General features: G+C 41.6%; 1 protein-coding gene across 2 annotated transcripts; it reads left to right on the forward strand.

Annotated features, from left to right (window-relative positions):
- Positions 1-120: 120 nt before the first annotated feature.
- RMND1 (required for meiotic nuclear division 1 homolog) lies at positions 121-23,412 on the forward strand. Of its 2 annotated transcripts, none has more exons than XR_012994925.1 (12): positions 121-182; positions 3,066-3,583; positions 9,117-9,225; positions 12,172-12,247; positions 12,600-12,639; positions 16,144-16,244; positions 17,511-17,617; positions 19,708-19,772; positions 20,666-20,742; positions 21,935-22,055; positions 22,232-22,406; positions 22,840-22,921. XR_012994925.1 is itself a non-coding variant. In XM_076333842.1 (12 exons), the coding sequence occupies exons 2-12, from the start codon at positions 3,080-3,082 to the stop codon at positions 23,240-23,242; spliced, it is 1,350 nt and encodes a 449-aa protein (XP_076189957.1). In that variant the 5' UTR covers positions 121-182; positions 3,066-3,079; the 3' UTR covers positions 23,243-23,412. The 2 variants fall into 2 exon arrangements, 1 of the variants encoding a protein (XP_076189957.1); XM_076333842.1 differs by lacking the exon at positions 22,232-22,406 and adding an exon at positions 23,210-23,412 and having other exon boundaries at positions 22,840-22,956.

Below are 23,412 nucleotides of genomic sequence, written 5' to 3' on the forward strand. Positions count from 1 at the left end.
GCCGCCCCCCGGAAGTGGGGCGAGGCAGCCGGACGTTATTGGTGAGTCAGCCGCGCCCGCCGCGCCGCACGGCGACGGGCGGGCGGGCGGGGCCTGGCGGCCCGCGCGCCCTGGCGGAGCTCGGCGGGCGGTGGGCGGGGCCGCGGCTCGCGCGGCGGAGAGCGGCTCGCCCCCTCCCCCAGGTCAGTGCTGGCGCGCGGCGGGAACCGCCTCGCCCCTCCCGCGGCGGCGGCGGGCGGGCGCCGCGGAGAGGGAGAGGGGGAGGGGGAGGGGAGGGACGGCGGTGCGGCTGCCCTTGACGGCTCCCCGCCGCCGGTCGGAGCTGCGACGGGAGCTCGTGCTGGGGCGGGGGCTGTGTAGCCCCTGCTGGGACCCCCCCGGAGCGGCGGGGGGGCAGCGGCACGGACGTCTGCGGGCTGGGCCTGCCGCAGCGCCCGCGGGAGGACGTGGGCGAGCCGGGGCGGCCTCGCCCGCCCTTCCCGCCGGCTCCGATCCTGCCGCGAGTGGGAGGGCCGCGCGTCCCCCGCGGGCACGGCCGTAGGCCGAGCGAGGGGAGGCAGTTTCAGGGGTGAGAAAGAGCTCTGCCCGCGGGGGGGGGGGGGGCGATTTCCTGCCCCGTCCCTCCTTCCCTCCCTCCCTCCGCCCCCGGACTGCTCCTGCCGGAGCCGGAGCGGCAAGGCTGCCGGGCCGCTCCCCTGCCTCCCCCTCGTACACGGGTACTGCGGCGGCGCAACCTGCCGGCCGCTCCGCCGAGCGCCCCTCGGCGGTGGCGCAGCTGCGGCGGAAGCCGAGCGTTACGGAGCAGCGGGGCGGGCCCCCCGCGCGGCGGCGCTCGGCCTGGCGGTGGCGCCTTCCCGCGCCCGCCAGGGGCGCCCGTCAGCCGCCGGCCGCCGCGGGGCGGGGCGGGTGCCCGAGCGCCTCGGCCGCCGCCTCGGGCGGGGGCGGCGCTGGCCTCGCTCTTCCTGCGGAGGCGGGGCGCCTTCTCCTCCCGATTGGCTTCCTGGCGGCCTGCTTCCCGCCCGCCCCGGCAGGCAGCCAACGGGAGCGGGGTCGCTCCCTTCCCCCCGCGCATACCGGAGGGGGCCCTCCCGGGGGTGGGGGCCGGGCCGGGCCGCCCGCCGGCAGAGCGGGCCGGGTTTATTCGTACATCTTGCTGGCTCTGCCGCAGTAAGCTTGGTCTGCCGGCTGGAAAGGCAACGGGCGTGAATAAAGCGTGTCTTGTCTCAAAGAGGCGTTGGAAAATACCGTGCAGATTTGTTTCCGCTGTTCGGAGATGGCACCTGCTGTCTGGTTGTGGTAGCTCTTTAGCCCGCTTATTTCTTAGACTGCTCTATTCTGCGCTTCCTGGCTAGGTGCCTCTGCTGCTCCAAACCTGGCGTTAAGGCTCCTCGGTGGAATTCAGTCTGTGTGGCCACTGCTTCCCTGTAACTTGCTGTAAGCCTGTGCAGTTGCAAAATCACCCCTGGGGTCACTGTGATTCGACACAAGGTTTTGTTGGCTAGGAAAGTACGGCGTACCTGGCATTTGTGAGTCTCCTTCCGCTAGTTACCCCGCGCTACCGGAGGCTTCTCCCCTTGTCCTGGCTCTCGACAGCCTTGGGTCGCAGTTGCTGAGTTTTTCAGCTCTCTTGGTTATCCAGAGGTAACAGGCCTTTAAAAAGGTAAATGTGCCTTGTCCTGGGCAGAGTCTTCTGGGTCTCTGGGTCGCTTTTTAAATACAGGACAAGTTTAAAATGAAAACAATAATTAGTTTATTCTAATAAGTATGCAAATAACAGGCTTACAAATTGGGCAAAAAGCTACAAGTGAAGAGCGTATAAAATCATGCCCAATATCAATTACTTATTCTGTGGTAGCCTAAAGGTGTTTTATGTCCTTTTTTTTTTTTTTTTTTTTGTAGAATTGTATGCCTCTCACCAGAATTAGTGTAACCCCCTTCCATTAAGTTGTGTCAGGGTGATGTTTGGTTTTGGTTTTTTTTTTCCAAGTTGTGTGTGTATTGTGCTAGCATCTAGGTATCCTTGTCAGGATGGAGGGCTTGTTCCAGTCAGCACACAATGATTTGTTCTCACAAGAAAATGCTTATTTGAACCATTACGTTAAATGTATGGGTGGTATTGAAGATCCTTCTTTACACAGTTTTTGAAAAGTATTCTGAAATTGGCAGTTTTTTCAAACTGTACAACTTAATGACTTTTTTTTTTTTAATAACTTGCTGAAGATGAATTTTGTGTCACGAGGGGAGTATTCTTGGTTAATAAAAGCAGATGGGGGCGGGGACTTGACACTGCGATTTTTCAGCAAGTGAAACATACCCACTGAGGTATTCAGTCTACTGTCTGTGAATACTTTCAAAGTTTATTTGATTAGCTCATACAACGTAGCGTAAATGTAATAAGCTTGCTCTTGGTCTGGAGTAACAGAATAAGGACACTGTCGTATTTCCGTCAGCACAGGTAGATCTGCAAGCAGGCCTTGCGGTCCCTGTTGCACCAGTACGTGCTAGCAGGATCAAGACCGTAACCTGATTGACTCGGCTCTCGCTCTAGTCAAGACAGACGAACAGAGCTGGATCCGTGCTTGGCTGTTTGCGATACAGCAGTTTGAGCTGATGTGTGTATTCCGTAGGTGACATTCCCATGCAAGCACATAGTAATCTAATTATTGTTTTAATTATGTATAAAACAATGATTCACAGAGTCTGATGTCCTCTTTAAGGTGTGTGCTTGCTCATGAGTAATTTCGTCAGTGGGATTACTGAGAGTGCAGACTGCTATACAGAATGAGCAACAGAAGGAAAAGATGTCTGCTTACATATTGACATAGCAACCCATTCTACTTTTTCACCACGTGTTGCAAGCACACAGCTCGATAATGTGTTTCGATCTTAATTAGAGTTATTTCCATAACATTGAGAAAAAGCTGTTGAATCGCACTAATGTTTATGTGCTTAGGAGTACTAACACATGCAGAAGGAGTATGGGTCGTCTTTTAGATAAGGGGAAAATAGTATTACTTCTTTCCAAAGAGTTGATGGATGATTTTGTTTGTTTGTTTTAAATACAGTTCTGAGGGAAGCAATGAGACTGAAACTTCTGCACCTTCAGACTAGACCTTTCCACGCTTTAACAACAATATGCCAATGCCAAAGCTTTAGTAAAACTGGACGTCCACTATTAAAGCTGGATAATGAAGTTGACAGAACAGCTCACAGAACAGAAAAGTCTTGGAATTTGTACGCTCTGAGAACTGCTTCCCCTTGTTTGACAAGTCGATGTGTGCAAGGCAAGAATTGGCAATTGCTCCAAGGAAATGTATCGGCTTTGGGAAAAAATGTTTATTATCAGAGTGGGGAGGTTTTTTTTCCATCCTGGAAACATTTTGGTGTGGCGATGACGGAAAACTACAAGCTCAATACACAGTGTATTAAAAAGCTTAGGAATGTATCATCAAGATTTTACTCGGTTGTATCAGCTGGTAAAATTATTCCAAAACACAGTAACCAGCCAGTTAAGAGGCCACCGAAGGCACCAAGGACCAAGCAGCCATCCAGAACAAACCAGCCACTACTGTCAGACGTGGAGGTAAAGTATAAAATTTACAGTCTGTATAACATTAAGGGACCTTCATCAATTTAGTTTAGATTCAGATTTGGGTTTAGATTAACATTTTAATGAAATTAACATGTTTGTTTAGCGAGGAGGATTTAGGCTCAGTTTTGGGGCCGGTCTTGTTCAATATCTTTATCAGTGATCTGGATGCGGGGATCGAGTGCACCCTCAGTAAGTTTGCAGACGACACCAAGTTGGGCGGGAGTGTTGATCTGCTCGAGGGTAGGAAGGCTCTGCAGAGGGACCTGGACAGGCTGGATCGATGGGCCGAGGCCAACTGGATGAGATTCAACAAGGTCAAGTGCCGAGTCCTGCACTTCGGCCACAACAACCCCAAGCAGCGCTACAGGCTTGGGGAAGAGTGGCTGGAAAGCTGCCTGTCGGAAAAGGACCTGGGGGTGTTGGTCGACAGCGGCTGAACATGAGCCGGCAGTGTGCCCAGGCGGCCAAGAAGGCCAATGGCATCCTGGCCTGTATCAGAAATAGTGTGGCCAGCAGGAGTAGGGAAGTGGTCGTGCCCCTCTACTCGGCACTGGTGAGGCCGCACCTCGAATACTGTGTTCAGTTTTGGGCCCCTCACTACAAGAAGGACGTCGAGGTGCTGGAGCATGTCCAGAGAAGGGCAACGAGGCTGGTGAGGGGTCTGGAGAACAAGTCTTCTGAGGAGCGGCTGAGGGAACTGGGGTTGTTTAGCCTGGAGAAAAGGAGGCTGAGGGGAGACCTCATCGCTCTCTACAACTACCTGAAAGGAGGTTGTAGCGAGGTGGGTGTCAGTCTCTTCTCCCAAGTAAGAAGCGATAGGATGAGAGGAAATGGCCTCAAGTTGCGCCAGGGGAGGTTTAGCTTGGACGTGAGGAAAAATTTCTTTGCTGAAAGAGTGGTTAAACATTGGAAGAGGCTGCCCAGGGAAGTGGTTGAGTCCCCATCCCTGGAGGTATTTAAAAGACGTGTAGATGAGGCGCTTAGGGACATGGTTTAGTGGGCCTGGTGGTGTTGGGTTGACGGTTGGACTCGATGATCTTAGAGGTCTTTTCCAACCTTAATGATTCTATGATTCTATGAGGAGTTCATTATTTACCCTAGTATGGCCACAAAGAGGTTAGAACTCTGCAAACAGAAACAAGCTTGATAGAAACTAGCATGTCTGGTATTTTAAAGATAAAATGGAGATTTACTAGCAATGTGTAAACAAAAGTGGAGGGAAGATAAGTGGTTATTAAAGCAGAAAGACGAAATCCATTAAAAATAATTTTAACCAGTGCTTTCAAATCACATTTAATACTGAGAAACAAAGTCTAGCTTTCAGAATAATTTAACTTTCCCTAAATATTCTTGCTTGTCCAATTCTACCCAGTTTTAAGGCTTCACTCAAACAGAAATCAAGATGAAAGTAAATAGTATAAAGTTTATATGCAGATTAAGTTTCAGATAGGAAACGGAGGTGCAGATGTAGCCTGTGTTACTCGAAGAAGACTATTCCATGTGTAGAACTAGCACCTTGATCTCCAGACTTCTAGGTCTACAGGGTAACTGCAGCAACAAACTGTTTTGCATAAAATGAGATATGATTAAGTGGAACAGTGCATACTTGTGGCTGTTTCTCCTTAAGATAGTTCTTTGCAACCCTCAATACTAGCCAAGGCAGACCTTAAGCATACTTGAATATAAGATCTCTAAGGAAAATCCTGGTGTCAGAAGTGTTACTGTTCTCCTCAAGCTACAACAACAACTGAGTTCCAGGGTATTGTTAATAAAATAGCATTATAGATGAGACTGAAACAAGTATTGTGCTTTCAGAAATAGCTTCCACATTGCAAAATAGGTCTGTTACCTGATCTACTGAATAATATTGTGTATGGTGAGCAGGAGTATGCTTTAATGTAACATAAAGACTCCATTATAGACAACTTAGTTTCCACTTGTATTTTCCCGTTGCTTTGAAAAAAGAAAGTGAAGAATATTAGTCCTGAAACACCGTGTAATGTTTCAAGCTTGTTATTCATGCTATGACATTACATTCAGAGGTTGCTTCGTTTTGTTGTTGGGTGAATTGAAGTGACAATTTTTTTTAGATTCTTGAGAATTTTAAATGGCAGCATAGAATGCAAACAGTTTCTTTGTTTGACATTTTTGTATATATGTATGCAAGTAATATGCACTGCTATTTTTACTTTCTTCCATTGTGAAGAAATGGAGACAATCCTGCCTGATATACTGAAATAATAATATATTTTCTGAGGAAGCTTCCACATGGCAAAATGCTGTGCCAGAAATCACATAAACTCAGACCTAACAAAAACATTTGCTGTTTTTGAATAAACCCCATGTGGTTTTGTCAGATATATAGCCCCATCTACAGGGGTACGGACAGGCTGTCACCTTGACTGCAGGCTGACAGTATTTTGGAATAAGCATTTTTTTTACCTGTCTGTGTATTTCCTTATAGATACATAGTGTAGAGAAATAACTTAAAGATGTGGCTGATTTCTGCAAGTTGTAGAGCAAATGGAGAATCCTTGAGGTTTTTTTCAGTGCACCACCAGTTTTCTCTAAATCCTGATGTCATGAAAAAGCTGATCTTGCCTTCCTGTGCGTGTGTGGAGGCAACCAAGAGCCCTCCAGTAGCGCAGGCCCTATTGCCAGGGCAGTTACCTAGGGGCAGGCTGCTGTGTCTTCTCCTTCCCGGTCTGCCCCTTGAGACACTAGCTCTGGGCCCACTCTTAAGGTTCTCGGCTAGATGAACCCTGAGGATCTCTGGTGTTTTCTGTCTGGGAGGGCCTGACAGTTGACACCTTTCTTTTGCAGAACAGTCCGTGAATGAGGTCCTTCCCACTCCTCCCCAGCACTGGTCTTCATGTGTTGTTTACAGGCAGAGTGCTGAGCACCAGCAATGATAAACGGTCGTAAGACCAGTTTTTCAGGATACATGGAGGAGTTACTTGAAAGCAGTTAACTGGTTTAGTCAGTCCGTCAGTCAGGAGTACCACTACTCAGTTTAGTTAGTCTTGTAAGGTCTGGTGGCATGAAAAGCCTCTGACCTGTTTTTTAATACTATAGCCATGTAGTCTAGAAAAAGCTTGAAAATCAAGTAAAGATGTAGTATTTACTATCCTTAAGATAAAGACTGATTCCTATGGTGATGTGAGGATTTAAGTTCATCCTACAGGTTTTCCTTCTTAAAAATTTTTGTATCCTTTAAGTGGAAGGGATGGGCTAAGGAGAATTACGGTTCCGTGAGCCTGTGCAGTTGTTGGAGGCATGATGATACGGAAGATGAGTTGTTGAGGTACTGAGGATGGCTACTCGGCTAGCTGTTGTGGTGCTCTGGATAGAACCTCAATGAAGCCCCAGCTGTAGGCAGAAAGGAGGAGGATGGTGAGTAGCTGGAGTTTCTTTCTAGCACCAGTATAGATCTTGTATTCTCTTATTTTGAAGTTTGCAGGTGAAGGTGACATAGCAGAAAGCACAGGATTAAGGTTGACCGGCCAGTTAACACATCTATTTTAGGACTAGCTGAATCACTCATTAGGGTATAGACTTCTTGGCTATATCTCCACCAACTCTCATGGGAGCTTAGACATTAAGAGTGCCTGTGGACACATATATTTTAGGTGTCTTAATCTCAAATTACACCCAATCCAAATATTCCTCATCAAACAAGATTTCAGTAAAAATTTAAGTGAAACAGTGTATTGTAAAAAAACAAACTAGTGCATATCCAAAATGCTACTTCAGGCATGTAGTCTTAGCAGTAAACTTCTGGTTCTAACTAAATGTGAAGTCTTTGCATTGAAACTAAAATTGCAGCAGTAAGACAGAAAGTCTGTCCTGTGGTACCTCTGCCTTGAAATGAACAATAGCACAATAAGCTACAGGAAGCATAGAGCAGGATAGAGATTTTCAGATTACATACTAGCTAGAAGATAAGTTTGCTCCCTTAGCTTTTAACAGAAGAGTTTCATGGCAGAGCATGTGTACTTCTAATAACCAAAACTTTCGGGAAGAATCTGAAATATATATTTGCATTGGCAGCTTAGAGATTGAGAATGGATTTAAACAGATGAAATTGTGATAATCCAACTTTTCAAAGGTACTGCAGCAAGGGAACTGAAAACACAATTCTGTTCCACTGTAAACTCAGCCTCATAGCACAGTCATGGAAATACGCCTACAAATTTGCTCACTGAATATTGTAATTACTTTTAAAGTTTATTTTCTGTTAGTGATCACTGAATTAAGATGGTGTGTAAGCAAAGCTTTGGAAAGGATAACAGAATGTTAACATTAAGAAAGAAAAGCAGGTTTAAATGTGTGGCCGTGATTCTGATGACTGATAATGGCCCCCCCAAAGGAGTGGAACGCCTTTTTAAGCCTTGCTGTTTGGTAGTGTATGAGTGCTGTGAGAATATAATTTGGATTTTAAGTTGAAGTGTATTGTGGGTATAAATGTTTGCAGATGAGTACAGTTCTTTTGTTCATTTGTTGTTAGTTACATCCCCATTTGTATTAGTTACAAAAAGCTGGGAAGTGGCTGATCCACAATGAGACACATTGCTCTCTGGATATCTTCCACTACATTGTACTGAAAAACGTTATCATGGGACATACATGGTATCAGAACAAAGAAATCCACTTAAAATGAGTAGTAGAATTTGTAAATTGGTTTATTGTGACTTGTTTGATTAATCAAGAAATTCTTTACACAGATGACTCTGCTTTCTTTGCCATGCATGAGTCTGTCTCATTGCAAGTCAGTATCATTTTTCCAGTCGTTTGTTTCAATATGGCATTTTAGTTATTTACGAATGTGGAATATTGAGACAAACTCTGGCTGTTGTATACTGTTCGACTGTGGTGTCAGTTGAGACCATGTTGTTAGTGCAAGATTCAGCTCAGAGGGGATACTGTAGGTCTGCAGCATCTACAACTGGCCTGGAAGATCTGTGACTTTCTGTGCTGTGGTGCTGCAATGGCTCGTACCTCGGGGGTTACCTGGGCAGTGAGCTTTGTGCTTGGAAGAACATGATATTTGCGGTTGGAGCTTCTGTTTGACAAGCAGGCTGGGTTAGCTGAATTCCATTTATCTTTAAAATATAGATCTTAAAGCTGATATTGGGGTGTCTTGCTTTTGATTTCGGTGGTCAGCTAAGTATGTCATAAGCTGTAGGATGGGAGAGCAGTAGCAAGTGTAGTTCTACTGTTAAAGCATTTGATTGGCATTCAGGGAAGCAGTGTTCATTTTGTGGCTCTATCACAAAGCTTTTTGGTGCGACTTACTCATGTCACCTGGTTTGATCTCAGTCTGTGATTTGCTTTCCCATTTAACAGGGAGCAAGTAATCTATCTCAGTATTTGTACACCAGGTGGACAGCGTGGCAATGATATCATAGAAAAGAGTGAATAAATGAAAAATGTCACTCTCATGATAAATTTGAGGCAAACAATTGTCTTATGAACATCTTGCTTCAGCCTTTCCCTAACTCAAATCTTTATTCCTTTGGCACAGAATCTGATGCAGTGCACAGCCTTTGCAACAGCAGATGAATATCATCTTGGTAATCTGTGTCATGACCTGACTTCACATGGATATGTTGAAATAACAAGTTTGCCTAGAGGTAGATTTTTGAAACATATTAAAAGCAATGTTATACCTTGGGAAATGAAATATGGGTGAGGTGTATAATTTTTATAATTCATGTATTCTTATTCTGGTAATACCCTGGAATATATCTTACTGCCTATAAAAGTATTGCTTTGCTTAAAAATTCCATTTGCTTAAAAAAAACACAACTAAACCTTTCAGAATAGCAATATAACCAGCACTTGCTGTTACCCTATCATAATTTTTCCCAAAATTACAATTACACTAAAAGTATTGAAAAATCAGATGCATGCAGGAAAAATAAATTTGGAAATTTTTCTGATACAAAGAATTTCTATAGAAATTTGCTAACTGAAAAAATTCTGAGAGTTTTCTTTATTTTAATTAATCTTTCAGTAATGTGATAATGTAGTGCTTCAGCTGTCAAAACAATTTTGTAATCTGAAGTGTTGCATCTCCTTTCCGTACCCACACTTCTATTAATGTAAATCACTGAGGGTTGGAGAGGAAGGCGTGCAAGAGAGAATCTTGCTGACTAAGTGAAATGAAAAAGATATACCCACCAATGCTTAGTTTTAGTAAAGAGAATGCAGTTGATACTTTTTTTTACTGGACCAAATATATCCTAGCAATCGTTGAATGCTTCACTTAGTTAGGCTTCAGCAAAATAATTGGTTCTGGTTTCCATACAAAGTATCTCTGAAGACTTGGGAAAGTATGGCTTTGAAATAGCTGAAGTGTATTACAAGAGAAAAACAAATGGAGCTTTCTGTAGCTGAAGGAACCTTATGCCCTAGAACAGCTGTGATTTTCATATGTTGGCAGTAGAATGCTTTTTTTTGTTTGTTTGAATGAACAGATTATATGAAGCTAAGAGAATGACAGTGTTTATGGGCATTTCAGTAGAGGTTATCAAATATCTGGCTGCCTCTCAAACACTTAATAATCCAAGTGCAATAGTACTGCAGTGGGTCTCTTTTAAACACAAGACTTACTAATGATCATCTTGCTCAGAAAGATGAACATGGAAAGGCAAGGTGCTCTGGAGTATAGGCTTCATGTTCCTATGTAGTTTCTTTGTATTAAAACCAACACTGGTTTCACAGCTTCAGGATAGAAACTTTGTACAATCCCCAGCATGACTGTGAATTATTGTAAGGCAAATGTTGCCGTTGCTGGTATTTTACCCTGGGAGTGTGGAGTTTGCCAGTTCTTTCATTTCTTCATGGTGTGTTTTTGACTCCTCACAATAGATACTCTGCTTATCAAAGTTTGGAGGAAGTAATGATGAAAGGATGTTGGATTGTGCCAGCAGATCTGATGTGTTGTGGTGGTTGGCTTGTGCATGTAGCAGTGATTGGTTACCAACTCACACATTCAATCTTGGAAAATCAAAAAATATTAGCACATAGAATCAGCAATTAGCACATATAAATCGGCAATTAGTGTGTGGATTTGTTGCTTTGTAGTGTGCTTCCTAAGCATTAGTCTTGCTTTCAACCTCTTTAAAAACATTTTAGAGGCAGATCGTGTACCTCCACTTACAATGGACCAAATTCTCTTCAATTGCGTATGTTTTGGCTGGAGTGGATAAATAAAGATGAGGGTGATATTTGAAAAGGCAAATGAGAAAATGCAGACAAATGTTTCTTCCATGGTGAACTCAAACTTCACACCCAGAACTTGCTCTAGTGATTCATCAAATCATATGTTTCTGAACTGGAATAGCAAGTGGAAAAAAAGTCTTTAAAGGGTTCAGACGGACCAACTGTGTGGTCTCAATTCAGGTATTAGCAAAAGTATATCCGATACTTAGTCATCTCTTTCTGCCGCCTTAGTCTACCTGGCCTCTATGGCTTGAGCAGTAAAGCAGAGAGTGGAATTTGTACACAGGCTGAATTTGATGCCTTGTCGCTTGACTTGTGATCTTTCTGCAAAGGGGTTGAACTTTTTAAGGCTTAGGTGTTAGGTCCTGCAAATTCCTCTTTGTGGTGTCTCACTTTATAATAGAGGTAGGGGGGTTTGCTGGTCTAGCTTCCGCTAGTTCTACAACAAAATGAATCATGCTGGAAAGTAACCTTTTTTGTCAGAACCACATCAGGACTTCTAAAACTTTGTCTACGTTAGCCAATAGTACAGTGGAGCAGACCTATAGGGGAAAAAACCAAAACCCTGTTTTGAGAACCCAGCATCCACATTTTGTAAGTTTTGGGGCATTCTACTTACACTAGCTCAAGTCGGGTCCTTTGTAACAAACGCCCATTAGCAGTTGGAGTACCACAGGTGCATTTTTGGAGCTCCTTTTTCAGTTCAATTTAATGCAAAAAATTCCCATTTGTGTACTCTGACACTCTTCTGCAGTGCACATCGGAAGTGTGGTAAATGAGGGTGGCTGGAAGATTTGTTTCAAAAGCGCGCTTCTGACCCGAAGGAGAATGCAGATGTACCCTCTCCTTTCTTGGGGGTATGCTTTGTAAAGTTTCTGACTGTCAAAGCAAAGTCAGCAAAATTTGAGTGCGGATTAGTCCCTTGCTGTATAGAAAAGAGAAAGATCTTCTGGGCAAGCGGATTTGAATGGTAATTTCTCTGCAACTGTGGGCAAACTTCCATAGTTCACTCACGTTGTGTGTCCACTTCTGTATTCTGTTCCTGGTTATTTACTATGCCCTGCATCAGTCTTCCCTTATGTCTTTTGTTCTTCAGAACTGTTACATTTCATTAACTAAAGATTCCAGTGAAGATCAACATAGCATCTGAGTCTGTCTAGAGTGTGACACTTCAGAGAAGCAGTGTAGTTTGGTATTGTAGTTGTTTCCTGGCAAGCATTTCCATCAGAAAAATAAAATATGGGACCGACTGACGTGTTAGCATGTGACTGTTAAACTGGAATTATATGCTTATAGCTATCATGTTTAGAAGTTTGAATAATTCTTCAATTTTTTCATTTATTTCAAACTAGATGCTGCAAACGTCTTGGTGATTGGTACTGAGAAATCTGCAAAAGAAGATGATCCTGGCATGACTTTTTTCTTCAGGTAAGTTATAAATCATGCCCAAAACATAATTTTATTAATAGCAATGGTGTGAAAGAAGTAGTGCAGCTTGCTAGATCACTGCATCATATTACCTCATGAAACTCAAGGAATAACTGTCCAATCAGAATTATTTAAAAAAAACCCCAGAATTATTTAAATGGTTAAAAAATGACTTATCTTCTCATGTTTTTTCATTAAAGTGTGGTTAAAAAGCAACTATTATGTAGTTTTTGTGAAGATAGTATTGTTTCTTGATTCACGATGACAAAAATTGCCACTGTACGTTTGAGTATTGCATTGAAATACATTTGAAACAGTATAATTACACCTCAGTTTTTCCTTGAATTCACAGGGAAGGGGCTGTTGTGTTTTGGAATGTGGAAGAGAAAAGTGTAAGTAAAGCAAAACTGTTTGGTAAAACGTCATAAGCGGATGTTTTGTCAGTCCCACAAAGCCCAGCATGCTTGGGCTTTGTTTGGGAGCTTGGATCTCTCGCTAAAGCAAAAGGATTGATTCTTCTCCTAATGAGTGCAGGTGCTTGCCTGCTGCTGCCCTCAAGTGTGTGGGTTGCTGATGTATCACCTTTGAAACTTGACTTTCTGCACAAAATGAGCAAATACGCGTGTAACATACAAAGTGGATATCATTTTCTACTTGATGCCAAAAATCTGAAACCTTAATCTAGTGAGATTGGCAAAAAGAGAGTTCTTGCAGCTCTACATCCTGAAGAAGTAGATCAGAAAAATCAAACCTGTGAATGGTTGGTTGAAAGGCACTGGTGTAACAGAAAATGTGTTAGAAGAAAAGGATCATTCTAGAGCCATTTAAGTCAAAACTATTCAAAACCTGCTTTTAGATAACTTTGAAAGAGGCAAAATTTGTAAGCAACTTTTTAATACTGTTTTGTGTTTCTACCAGTTAGCAATTTTCCTGAAGGAAGATTTTTATTGGTTGGTATAATTGTTAAAATATGTTGATATTGAAATGACATACCCTTTATGATAATTTGGTGCTCTTTTCTGACCAAGAGAGGTATGCCACAGGCATATCTATTTTATGAATTTTTTTTTTATATATAATATATTGATTTTTATTACTGTGGTTAAATAAAATGGGATTCTAGATACAAAGAGAAAAAGTATCGATCTTATCTGTAGGCAGAGCATGTGAAATTAAATGGTGTATTAAATATATACTGAGATGCACAGAAGTTTACAGGAGGATTTTCATTGAGGTAAATGGAAATACAGAGCGGTTGTTTCCAGACATGGACAATTTCTGGATTCAAGTTCGCTTTTTCTGTTTCAGACCTGAAATGTTCCTGATTTCCTGTCTGGTTTGGGGGGGGTCAGTGTATCAGCTGGCCTACAAAAAGATAACTAGTTCTCCCTTCAAACCTTGCCTGTAGCACACTTAGGATGCTATGGCTGTAACTACGCTACTGATTCACAGGTATTACTGAAGACTGGCTGACTAACTCCTGTTGATTTTTATGAGTTGGGCACCTCTACCCACTGGAGTACTCTGAAAAAATCTCGTTCTGTTGTACACACTTAAGTACCTTTGAAAATTTGATACCAGGTTTTTCTTGTCGGTAGTAGTAACTTTAGTTGGTCCCTTGCTAGCTTTATTTATAAAAGAAGAAGAAAACCACCTCTTTCTGCTCAGTGAAATCGTAGTCAAAGTTTTAACTTCCAAACAGCTTGCTCAAATAGAGGAGGTATTTTTATTCACAGGTTTTAATGAACTGAAACAAAAAAAAGAAACCAAACTGGTCTGTAGAACAGAAACTGAAAGCAATTCAGTAAAACAGAATGTAGAGAATCACAGTGAATGGACAGAATTGCTTTTTAAAAGTACTCCAGAATGACTATTAGGAGAAGAAAAACTATTTTAAACTAATGGACACTTAACAGAAGAAGTATTAACTACAGACTGATCATGAATAGAAATTTAAAATGTAAAATACCGTTTTCAAATACCTCAGTAGGGAGGTTGTGCAACAGCTTCCCCACCAAAAATAGCAAGGGCAAAAAGCAAAACTAGCTTTGAGGTGGAGTTTCATCTGTTTTTTTTAAAAAGGAAATTGTGTGACGTGATTGCCTGTAATAGCAAGAGTTTGCACTGAGTGAATCCAGAACATCTCTTCTCATTAAATGTACTGTGTCACAGGTAGTCCCTTCTGTAAAATTAGACTGGGCCTAGAAGAAACTCGCATCGGTCAGTGGAAGCCTTTGTATTACTCTGAATAGACAAAAGAAAGCTGCCACTGAACCACAATTTCTCATTATCCAGAGCAATAGAAGAGCTTTGGAAGTCTGCATATTACAAGACATATGAATTTCACAGCATCGGTTACAGTCTGTAAAGCTTTGTTAAATCTTGCTCTGTACTGGCCCTGGGAAGCCTGAGCTGGTTGTAGTTCTGGAAGGGACTGTTGGTCTATTAACAGCATAATTATTACTGTATTAGTAATGACTTGCTAGAGCACCTGGATCCAAGTGAACACGCTCTTGAAGTCTGGCATGCTACGTTATGGATTGGCTATTAACTCTGGCATTGTTTTAGCGGGGTTTGCATTGCTGAGCTGTCCCTGGACACAGCGTAGCTGGTTGGCCAAGCTGGCTGGCCTAAAAGCAGACGCTTCCTTGCCTAAAAAATGAAAATAATTTTTCATACCCTTTTTTACCGCAAGACTTGGAATATATGGCAGGTACTAGTCATGCTAATGTTAAATTCAGGATTATGAAACAAGCAGTTGCAGCTGTAGGGTTAGGGGTTTTTTTAGTGAAAAATGTTACCGTGTCTTACATAGATAGTATCACCAAAATTCTTGAAAGCAATGAAGAAAGCTAGCACTGCAAAGAAAATCCCTCTTGCAGGTGATCCAACAGATTTTTTTAGAGTACTTAACCTCTGGAGAATATGCTTCATGAACAATTTACTAGCATACAGTTTTGTACTAAAAGATTAACTATTATCTATTATTTTGAAGAGAGTGTTTTAAGTATGACTTAGTAAAAGATTCACCTCTTTAAAGAATTAAGGCATGAAGAGTGTATTGTGGTGGTTTGGGTTTGTTTTTATTGGCTGTTGTGTAGCTAAATGCCTTTTAAAAACCTGTAGGTGAGTGTTTTTTTTAGTTCAGAATCTGTTCTAATTGCAGAATGATTTTTATGAGGGGAGCCTTGTAGCACGTAGAAAGGAACAAGGATGAGGGATCCTAAGTCAGATGTCAGAGGAGAAAGTTTTGTGAGAGAAAAGGGCTCTTTCTTCCTGCATCAGGTTTTAGTGTGCTTGAGAATAAAATGACAATGAGATTACTTCTGCAAGTAAAATTGTACATTTAACTGTTTACAGGGTTGAATGTGGGCAGCTGAAACCATTTTTACAGATTTCTGTAGCGGTAAAGGATTTCTGTAATACAACCCAAGCTCTGGTAGCTGAAACAAAACTGTTGATTTTAGCAGCAAACTAGTAATTTTGGCAGAAAGAGCCACCTGAGGTACTTATCCTAAAGATTCATTCCCACACTCAGACATCTGCCAAGATCTTGTACAGCTCATTGTTATAATACTGAGTATGTCCGCATTGTCTTTGCTGCTGCTGTGGTTAATCCTTACCCTGTTTTATATATGCAGACATTAAATGACATTTTAGTCTTCACAGATTCCTTGCAGTTGTTCATAGCCACAAATTCTTCCACACAGCTACAGATAGCTTCAGAAATAAACTGTGTTAATAATCACTTCATTACTTAGCACACCTATTCGTCGTTACTTAAATAACTTTGGCATGAAAGTTGCATTCATCAGCCTGTTATATGCTAGATCTTTGTAGAGTGATAGTATACTGCATGGTAACTGTTCCTACGTGTGCAATTGTCTTTTTCTTAGATGAAGAATATCATGCAAGTGCTAGAACAGCATGAAATTCAGCCGTATGAAGTTGCACTAGTCCATTGGGAGAATGAAGAGATGAACTATAGACTAGGAGAGTAAGTATCTTCAGGCACTCTTGATATAAAAGCTAATAGACATCTAAAACAAATTCAAGCAAAAGCAGCTAGTAAAAACATACTTTTCCTTACTCTTTTTCAAATTAGTAAAATAAGGAAAGGAGAAAACAGTAAATTAAATTGGCAAATTTTGCTGAACTGCTAAACTTGCAAGTAATGGCCTTTGTGATTTGGTGACTTTGTGACTTGCACTAGATTTTGTAAATTATGAAGCTCCATGCCCACACCACTGAACATGTTTTTCAGCAATCCCAAACAGAAACTATGTACCTCATAGAAAAAAATAAATATGCACTATTGAGACAAATCTGATTTTAAAGAGGATTTTCTGCATAAGCTTTCCTTAGTGCCCTCTAGGTTCATATATAAAGATGTAATTCTGCACGTACTTCACTTCCTAGGAAAGTTATAACTTGAATACTGTGGAACGATAAACTCGGCAAGTTGTCTTGCCTTGTTAAATAATGTTTTTTCATCATGGGGAGCAAATGATCTCTACAGAAATATTTCTCAATGTAAATGATTATAAAAATTACCAGTAATTTTCCAACAGCACCAAAACCCAACTCCTAAACAGGACACTAGGAGCTGAGCTAATGAGGTTGAGCTTATTTAAGGTAACCTCATAAGAGGACAGGTTTTTGGTTTTGTTTTTTCCTGGCCATTTGAAAACTGCATGTGCTATCCAGTTGTGTAATTTGTGATTCCTGGCACATTCCATTGTGATTATGCAAGTTCCATAGTGAGATTGACATGATAAATTGAAGGACTCTCATGCCCCCTTTTCTTTGCTGCTGGCCCCCTATGCAATAGAGGTTTCAGGGAAAGTAACATCATAGCAGGGAGGGAGTGATGCTGATAAAAATGACAGAAGAAAAGGAAAACAGAAACAGATAATACAGGAGATAGAGAGCAGGAGAGAGGCCAGCATCCTGCTTGCTCTGAATTATCTGTGTGTATATAGTAATGCTGTAGTTACTATCATAGCTTGCTGCAGTTTCATTTAAACCTGGAAAATTTGGTCATAATATTAGTCTTAGACTGAGGAACTGATTTTCAGTGATGTGTTTTGGTCATTGTCAGGTTGAACGCGAGTCAAATGCAAGAATGGGGATGATATCCGTATAGACATGGCATGCTTTATACAAATAACCAACCAACCTTTCTTGCATTGTCGATTGTTCCTTAAATGTGCCTTTGCTAGTGGCTTAATCAATGAAGATGCTTCAATCCTGTTTTTAACAGAGGTCAGTCAAAGCTTCATAAAGGAGAAATCTTGTTAAATTCTGAGCTGGATAGTGATGAAGTTGTTCTGCAGAAATTTGCCTTTTCAAATGCCCTGTGTCTTTCTGGTGAGTTAATATTGTTTGTAATATCAGCCTATGCTACAGATTTTGTGAAATGTCATCATAAGTGGGACTTGTACAGCGACAGGTTGGAGAAGACTCGGTGTCTGGTTTAGGCAAACTGTGTACAGATTGATTGTGCTTCAGTGGGAGGATTTGTTTTCAAAGCTTTTACCGTGTTTTCTGTAAACTGGAATTACCTCATTCAATGTAAATCATCTTAAAGATGAACAAAGCACATTAAGAAACATACTTTGCAAAAGATACACATTCTGCTGAGCATCCCGTTCCCCACCCTTGAGAACTATTCTAGGATAGCAACGAGCGTAGAGTCCAGTGTTAGAAACCTGTCAGTAACCGTAGGTAATTCATCCTGACATCATTTCCTCTCATAGAAAAAGCTGGATGCTGGCTAAAGAAGTGATTCCCAGCTGGGGAGGTGTACCAGTACCAAAGGTGTGGACCGGGGTCGCAGATAATGTTTCCCAGGCTTATTAGCCATGGCTGCGTGCCGTAGGTGGTACTTCGGTCAGGAGGCAGCGGGAGGCACTGGGAAGAAGTCGGGCTCAGCAGTGGTGCTGCTGCTTGAGGAAATACACATCTCTGCTGCCTCAGACCTCAGATGAGGTAGGAAGTGGGAGTAGAAGCGAGCAGCAGTAAGGCCGTCCTCGAAAAGACCTTTAAAAGAAATCTGGTCTGTCTACCCCTACTGCTTTTAGGGTAAATTACAGGATTCCTGTAGTATTTGGGGAAGTGCACCTTTAAACAGAAGGGATGTCAAGAAACAGAACACGTTTTTGAAGTGATACACCATTTGGTCAAGGAGTACAGCGTAACTAAATGGTTCTTGACTGTCGAAGAAAGAGCTATTGAGAAAAAAAGCCTTTACTTCCCTATAGTTTTGCTGTTCATAAAGCCACTGCATGGAAGAGTGGTGCCACATATAATGGAGAAAGGGATTTATTCCCAGGAGATAAGCGGTGCCAATTTATGTTAGTGTGAGACATGCACATCATAAAGGAAAACAGTTCAATAATGTTCAATAAAAATAAAGGATGCAAGTCTAGTCCAAGTCAAATTTATGACACAGCAGAAACCAACCTCTGTCAAAATAATCGGTGATAGCTGAAATGCCTATTGGCTTTTTTTCAGGGGCTGAATTAAATGTCATTTAAGTCACTGACTTGGATTAGGCCTCTGTATTCAAAAGATGAGTGTGAAAAATGCTCGGCATTGGATTTACTATCAGTGTCCTGACTAGATGATACTATCGATTACTACCACCGAAGAGTTCATTTTGACAATTAAATCTTCCCTGATTAATTTTTCTGAGTGAATAGGGTTAATTTTTGGTCTGTTACTACTTCATTCTTGTTTGGGAATCTGCAGACTAAAGAACAAAGGCCTGAGTTCTGTCGTCTTCCTGTAGAAACATCTTTCCAGGCTCAAGCTGAGGTGTAGTAGAATTTGTGTTGCCATTGCCTGTGCTGAACAGATTCCATAGAAGAAAAGTTACATCTTCAGTGAACAGTATATTCACCTAAAAACAAAATGGGAGTTTGCTTAAGTCTGAATTCAGCTTCAGCAAGTACAGGTGGTGTGTCTGTACAAGCTAACTCTCCGCGGTTTGAGCATGCTGCATCAAATAGTGGACAAATGGAGAATGAGAGTTCTGCAGGACACTAGAAATGCAGCGGAGACTTTTTGAGTGGCACCACACGAAGTCGGCCTGACTTCAGCACGGCTCATTATCTCCAGCCTCCTTGGAATGTAGTTTGCAAAGGCTTTGTACGTATGGTAGAGCACTTAAACACACAACTTTTGGGCTGAAGGAAAAACTCTCCAGGATCTGAACTGATCATCTGGAGAGGAGAGCTGCGCTCAAGGTGGTTCTGCATGCAGAGCTGTGTCAGTGCCCAACCCAGATTTGTCTGTAGATGTATGTAGATTGCATACTACTAATGGTAACCTGCTACAAATAATGTTTGTATGTATCAACGTGTCTTGAGGCAGCATGTTGGCAGATTTAAAGTTGTGATTATTTGAAAGCATATATACCTCTCTCAGTGTTCTGCTTTGTCACCTTTGTGTTGCAGTAAAGCTGGCTATTTGGGAATCATTATTGGATAACTTTGTGGAATCTATCCAGTCAATTCCTGAGGTGAGGTCTTGTTTGTACCTCTCCCCTCCTTTTCTCCTGCGCTATGTAAAAGATCAGTCCAGATACAGCTGAGGATACGGAAAAAGCAATTGAATGCTTAACACATTTGATGGCAAAGCCATCAACGTAGAGAAGCTCAGAACACCTGCAAAGTGGTGGGACAAGAAATCATCAGTCTTTAAAGGGTTGGGAGTGGGGTTCTGCATTGGAATAATGTTTCCCATGTTGTGCCACTGTCACCTGCCACTGTTGAATGCGTATGCCGAACAGGACAAGCAGTGCTTAAAAACCTGGCCAAACACGATGTGTGGCAGCTTGCGCCGACGGTAATGTGCTTTAACTTGAATATAATGAAGAGTTTGAGCGAATTACTTAAATCACAGCTTTTCATGAGACTTAATTGAAGTACAAAGTCGACATGATTGTCACATATAAAAATGAGATTCATAGGGTTCAAAAGAGAAATCATTTTTATTTTTGTATGAAGGAAATAAATGGTAATACATTGTTTGTTGTAAGGAAGAAGTCTATAAAAAGGCGAAGTAGTGGCAAGGCAAAAGAACACTGTCATGACTTAAAAATAACAGTAGTAGGAAGAAAAAACAAATGATCTCTTGTTCAGCAAATCATTCATAGAAAATGCTCCGGGATTTTGTATTGATCCTGATGGCGTTCTCACCGATTTATTGAAAAACCTGGATGAACAGTTGCATGGTGATACTCTTACAAAGCTAGATAAGCAAGGTACTAAGCAAACAAAACTCAAATGTTAATAAGTATGATATGCATTCAGATTTTAACTCATATACGTACTTTGGGCTGTAGAACTCCAGACTTCGTAACTTCTAGCACATGCTACTTGATCAAGCAGTGAAAAACTTGTTACTTTGCAGATACTGAAGTCACGAAGGAAGGTGAAACTGTCTCACGCAGATGTAATGCAGAAAATTGGAGAACTCTTCGCATTAAGGTAACTTTTTTTGGTTACACCCAAGACATTGTATTACACAGAACTTAATTTTTAAGTTATGCATGATACAAAGACCAGAATACACACTAAAGACAGTGGGGTGGGGCGAGGGGGGGGGAATTCCATCAACCTTCTTTTGGCTGGAGACTGTGTGCGCTGTTAGGTTAGTCAGAGGACCCACTGGCCCACCATCTCACCACTGGCATCTCAACTACAGACAGGCATTAAGCAGCATGTTGTAAATGGCCAAAGTTCACACCCTTTTCCCTCCCTGGGTCCAGCAACGCATGTCTCATGACGAGTAATTACAGTAGATACTAGAGTATGCAAAGGATAGCAGGAGGAAGCACAGGGGTAGGTGGAACTGTTTAACTACGGCCTAGAGTTAGTAAAACTTTTCTGTCAGTTCTGTTCTTTCCTTGAATTACTCAGAAACCACTGCTACATTCTAAGAACTTAATGGTTTGGTTTTTTTCACTCTCAAGTGAAATTTGGCCATTGGGAATACAGAGCGTTACACACTCTCTTACAAAAAACCCTCAAAATTGGTGAAGAGGTAAATCAAAAAAGCAACTCAAAAACAAAAAAGCAAAAAATTTCAAACATTGGATTTTATATCCCTACTTGAAGGACTGTTCAGTAATGAACAGTGATGTTCTAAGTGTCCAAAGATTTATGTGAGCAGTAGGTTGAAGGTGGGAGATTTTAGCTCTTAGCCTTTGTGCTGTTGAGACGACAGCCTGGTTCTGAAAGGTGCGCTATGCTCACGTAGCCAGCGTGCAGTACCAGTCACACTTCAGAGTTCCGAGATACAAACAAGCTGTTAAGGAGCTCCCCAGTAACTTTAATTCACATACTACTTCAGCTTCGGTGAGCTACTAGCATAGTCAAGGACTTCTCTGCAGATATCAAAAGTTAAGGAAGGTGACAAGTTGAGGAGGCAATGCTGACATAAGAGAAAGTCATTTATGCTCAAAACTGTTACACAGTACAGTATTTCAGAAAAGTTTCAGGAGATGTGACCAATTTTAAACAATCACTACAATTGTATTTTTATTATGAAAGGAGATTCTTTTCATATTTTACTTAAAATTACAGGAACATTTTCCTGTTTCTTTTAACTGCTATGTAATATTTGCTCCTATATTCACCAAAAGGAAGATTGAACTACTGTAATACCCGTTCTTTTTAGACACCGTATAAATCTGAGTTCAGACCTGCTAATAACACCTGACTTCTACTGGGATAGAGAAAAACTGGAAGAGCTCTATGACAAGACTTGCCAGTTTCTCAACATTAATCGCAGAGTTAAGGTAGGCGTCTTACTGTTACGAGAATTTTCCACTCGGATCAGCTGTCTTTGGCCGAGGAGGGTTACAGACTGCTCCATGAATGTCTGTTTTAATTGTAGAAACTGAATAAAGAATAATAGGATCCTACACACCATCCCCTTTTCCATGTGTTTGTAACCCACACATCTTTTACCCAGTTTAGGTTAACAACCCTGCCTCACATGAATGGATTGTATATTTCCTGAGCCACTAAATTAGGCTTTAAATAGTTATAAGAAGAGGAGATTTAATTCTTGTTCTGAAATGTGTGCAAGAGAACAAGTTAAAAAACTCGAGATGCGAAGCGGTCTTCTTACTGACATAATCATTCAGGTCAGTTCATTGAAGGGCGACATAATGCTTACTGCTGAACCAGAATAAGCAGCACAAAAACTACCTCTTCTGGTGGTACAGCAACATGAAATACTTAGTTACTTTCAAGGCATTCCAGTAAGCTGCATCTTCTTTTGCTTGTGCCTGTTTTAATGAGTAGACATCACCCAGAAGCAGTTTAATGCCTGCAGACGCATACCTAAATTTCTGTTATTTTTGTGAACCTATTGAAATAACAGACTTATTTATATTGAAGCTTCTGTTGCTTCTGTATGTCGCCTTACAGGACCTTTCTGTTCTATTTTTCACAGAAGAGCGTTAACACCTTTCTAGTTCTGTTCAGTGAGCCCTTCTGTGGATTGCGTTCCTTTCTTTAGTGATCTCATTCCACTTATGGAACCCAGATTTGCCATGTATTTGGAATCTCTTGCAGGTAATGAATGAAAAGCTTCAGCACTGCATGGAGCTGACAGACCTAATGCGAAACCACCTGAATGAAAAGCACGCTCTACGCCTCGAGTGGATGATAGTAATACTCATCACCATAGAGGTTGGTGGGGTTTTTTCCACTATCACACTGGAAATGTAATGACAAGTGCAACTTAAATACTTCATAATTTGAGAATCAAGATTATTTTATTAACGTAATTTACTGTACAAGGGGATTAGTCTTCAGTTCTTTGCAAGTAACTTTTGAATTGCAGCTACACTTATTTTTCAGATTATCTCGTTTACAGTGTAAGCTGGTTTAAGTATTATTAAATCAAATAAAAATTCATATCGATGTGTTTGCTATTCCACAGGTTCTGTTTGAACTTGCAAGGGTAGTTTTCTGACGACAGAATAAACTCAGGAAGAAGAAAACTGGCAAAACCATAAAGACCATACGGCCCAGAAAATTCCTGTCTATCGTATGCTTCTGGAAAATAGTGGAATTGTGTCTCTCGATAAATATGTACATCTTCTACTCAAATTAAAAAAAAAAAAAAAAAAAAATCAGTTTGTG

Source organism: Aptenodytes patagonicus, chromosome 3 (genome assembly GCF_965638725.1).
Source record: "Aptenodytes patagonicus chromosome 3, bAptPat1.pri.cur, whole genome shotgun sequence".
Lineage (NCBI taxonomy): Eukaryota > Metazoa > Chordata > Aves > Sphenisciformes > Spheniscidae > Aptenodytes > Aptenodytes patagonicus.

Excerpts from the sequence above, each read along its gene's own strand:
- RMND1 (XM_076333842.1), top strand. The coding sequence starts at position 3,080 with ATGAGACTGAAACTTCTGCACCTTCAGACTAGACCTTTCCACGCTTTA. Across the intron at positions 9,226-12,171 it reads AATAACAAGTTTGCCTAGAG|ATGCTGCAAACGTCTTGGTG; the intron begins GTAGATTTTTGA and ends ATTTCAAACTAG. Across the intron at positions 22,957-23,209 it reads TAATACTCATCACCATAGAG|GTTCTGTTTGAACTTGCAAG; the intron begins GTTGGTGGGGTT and ends GCTATTCCACAG.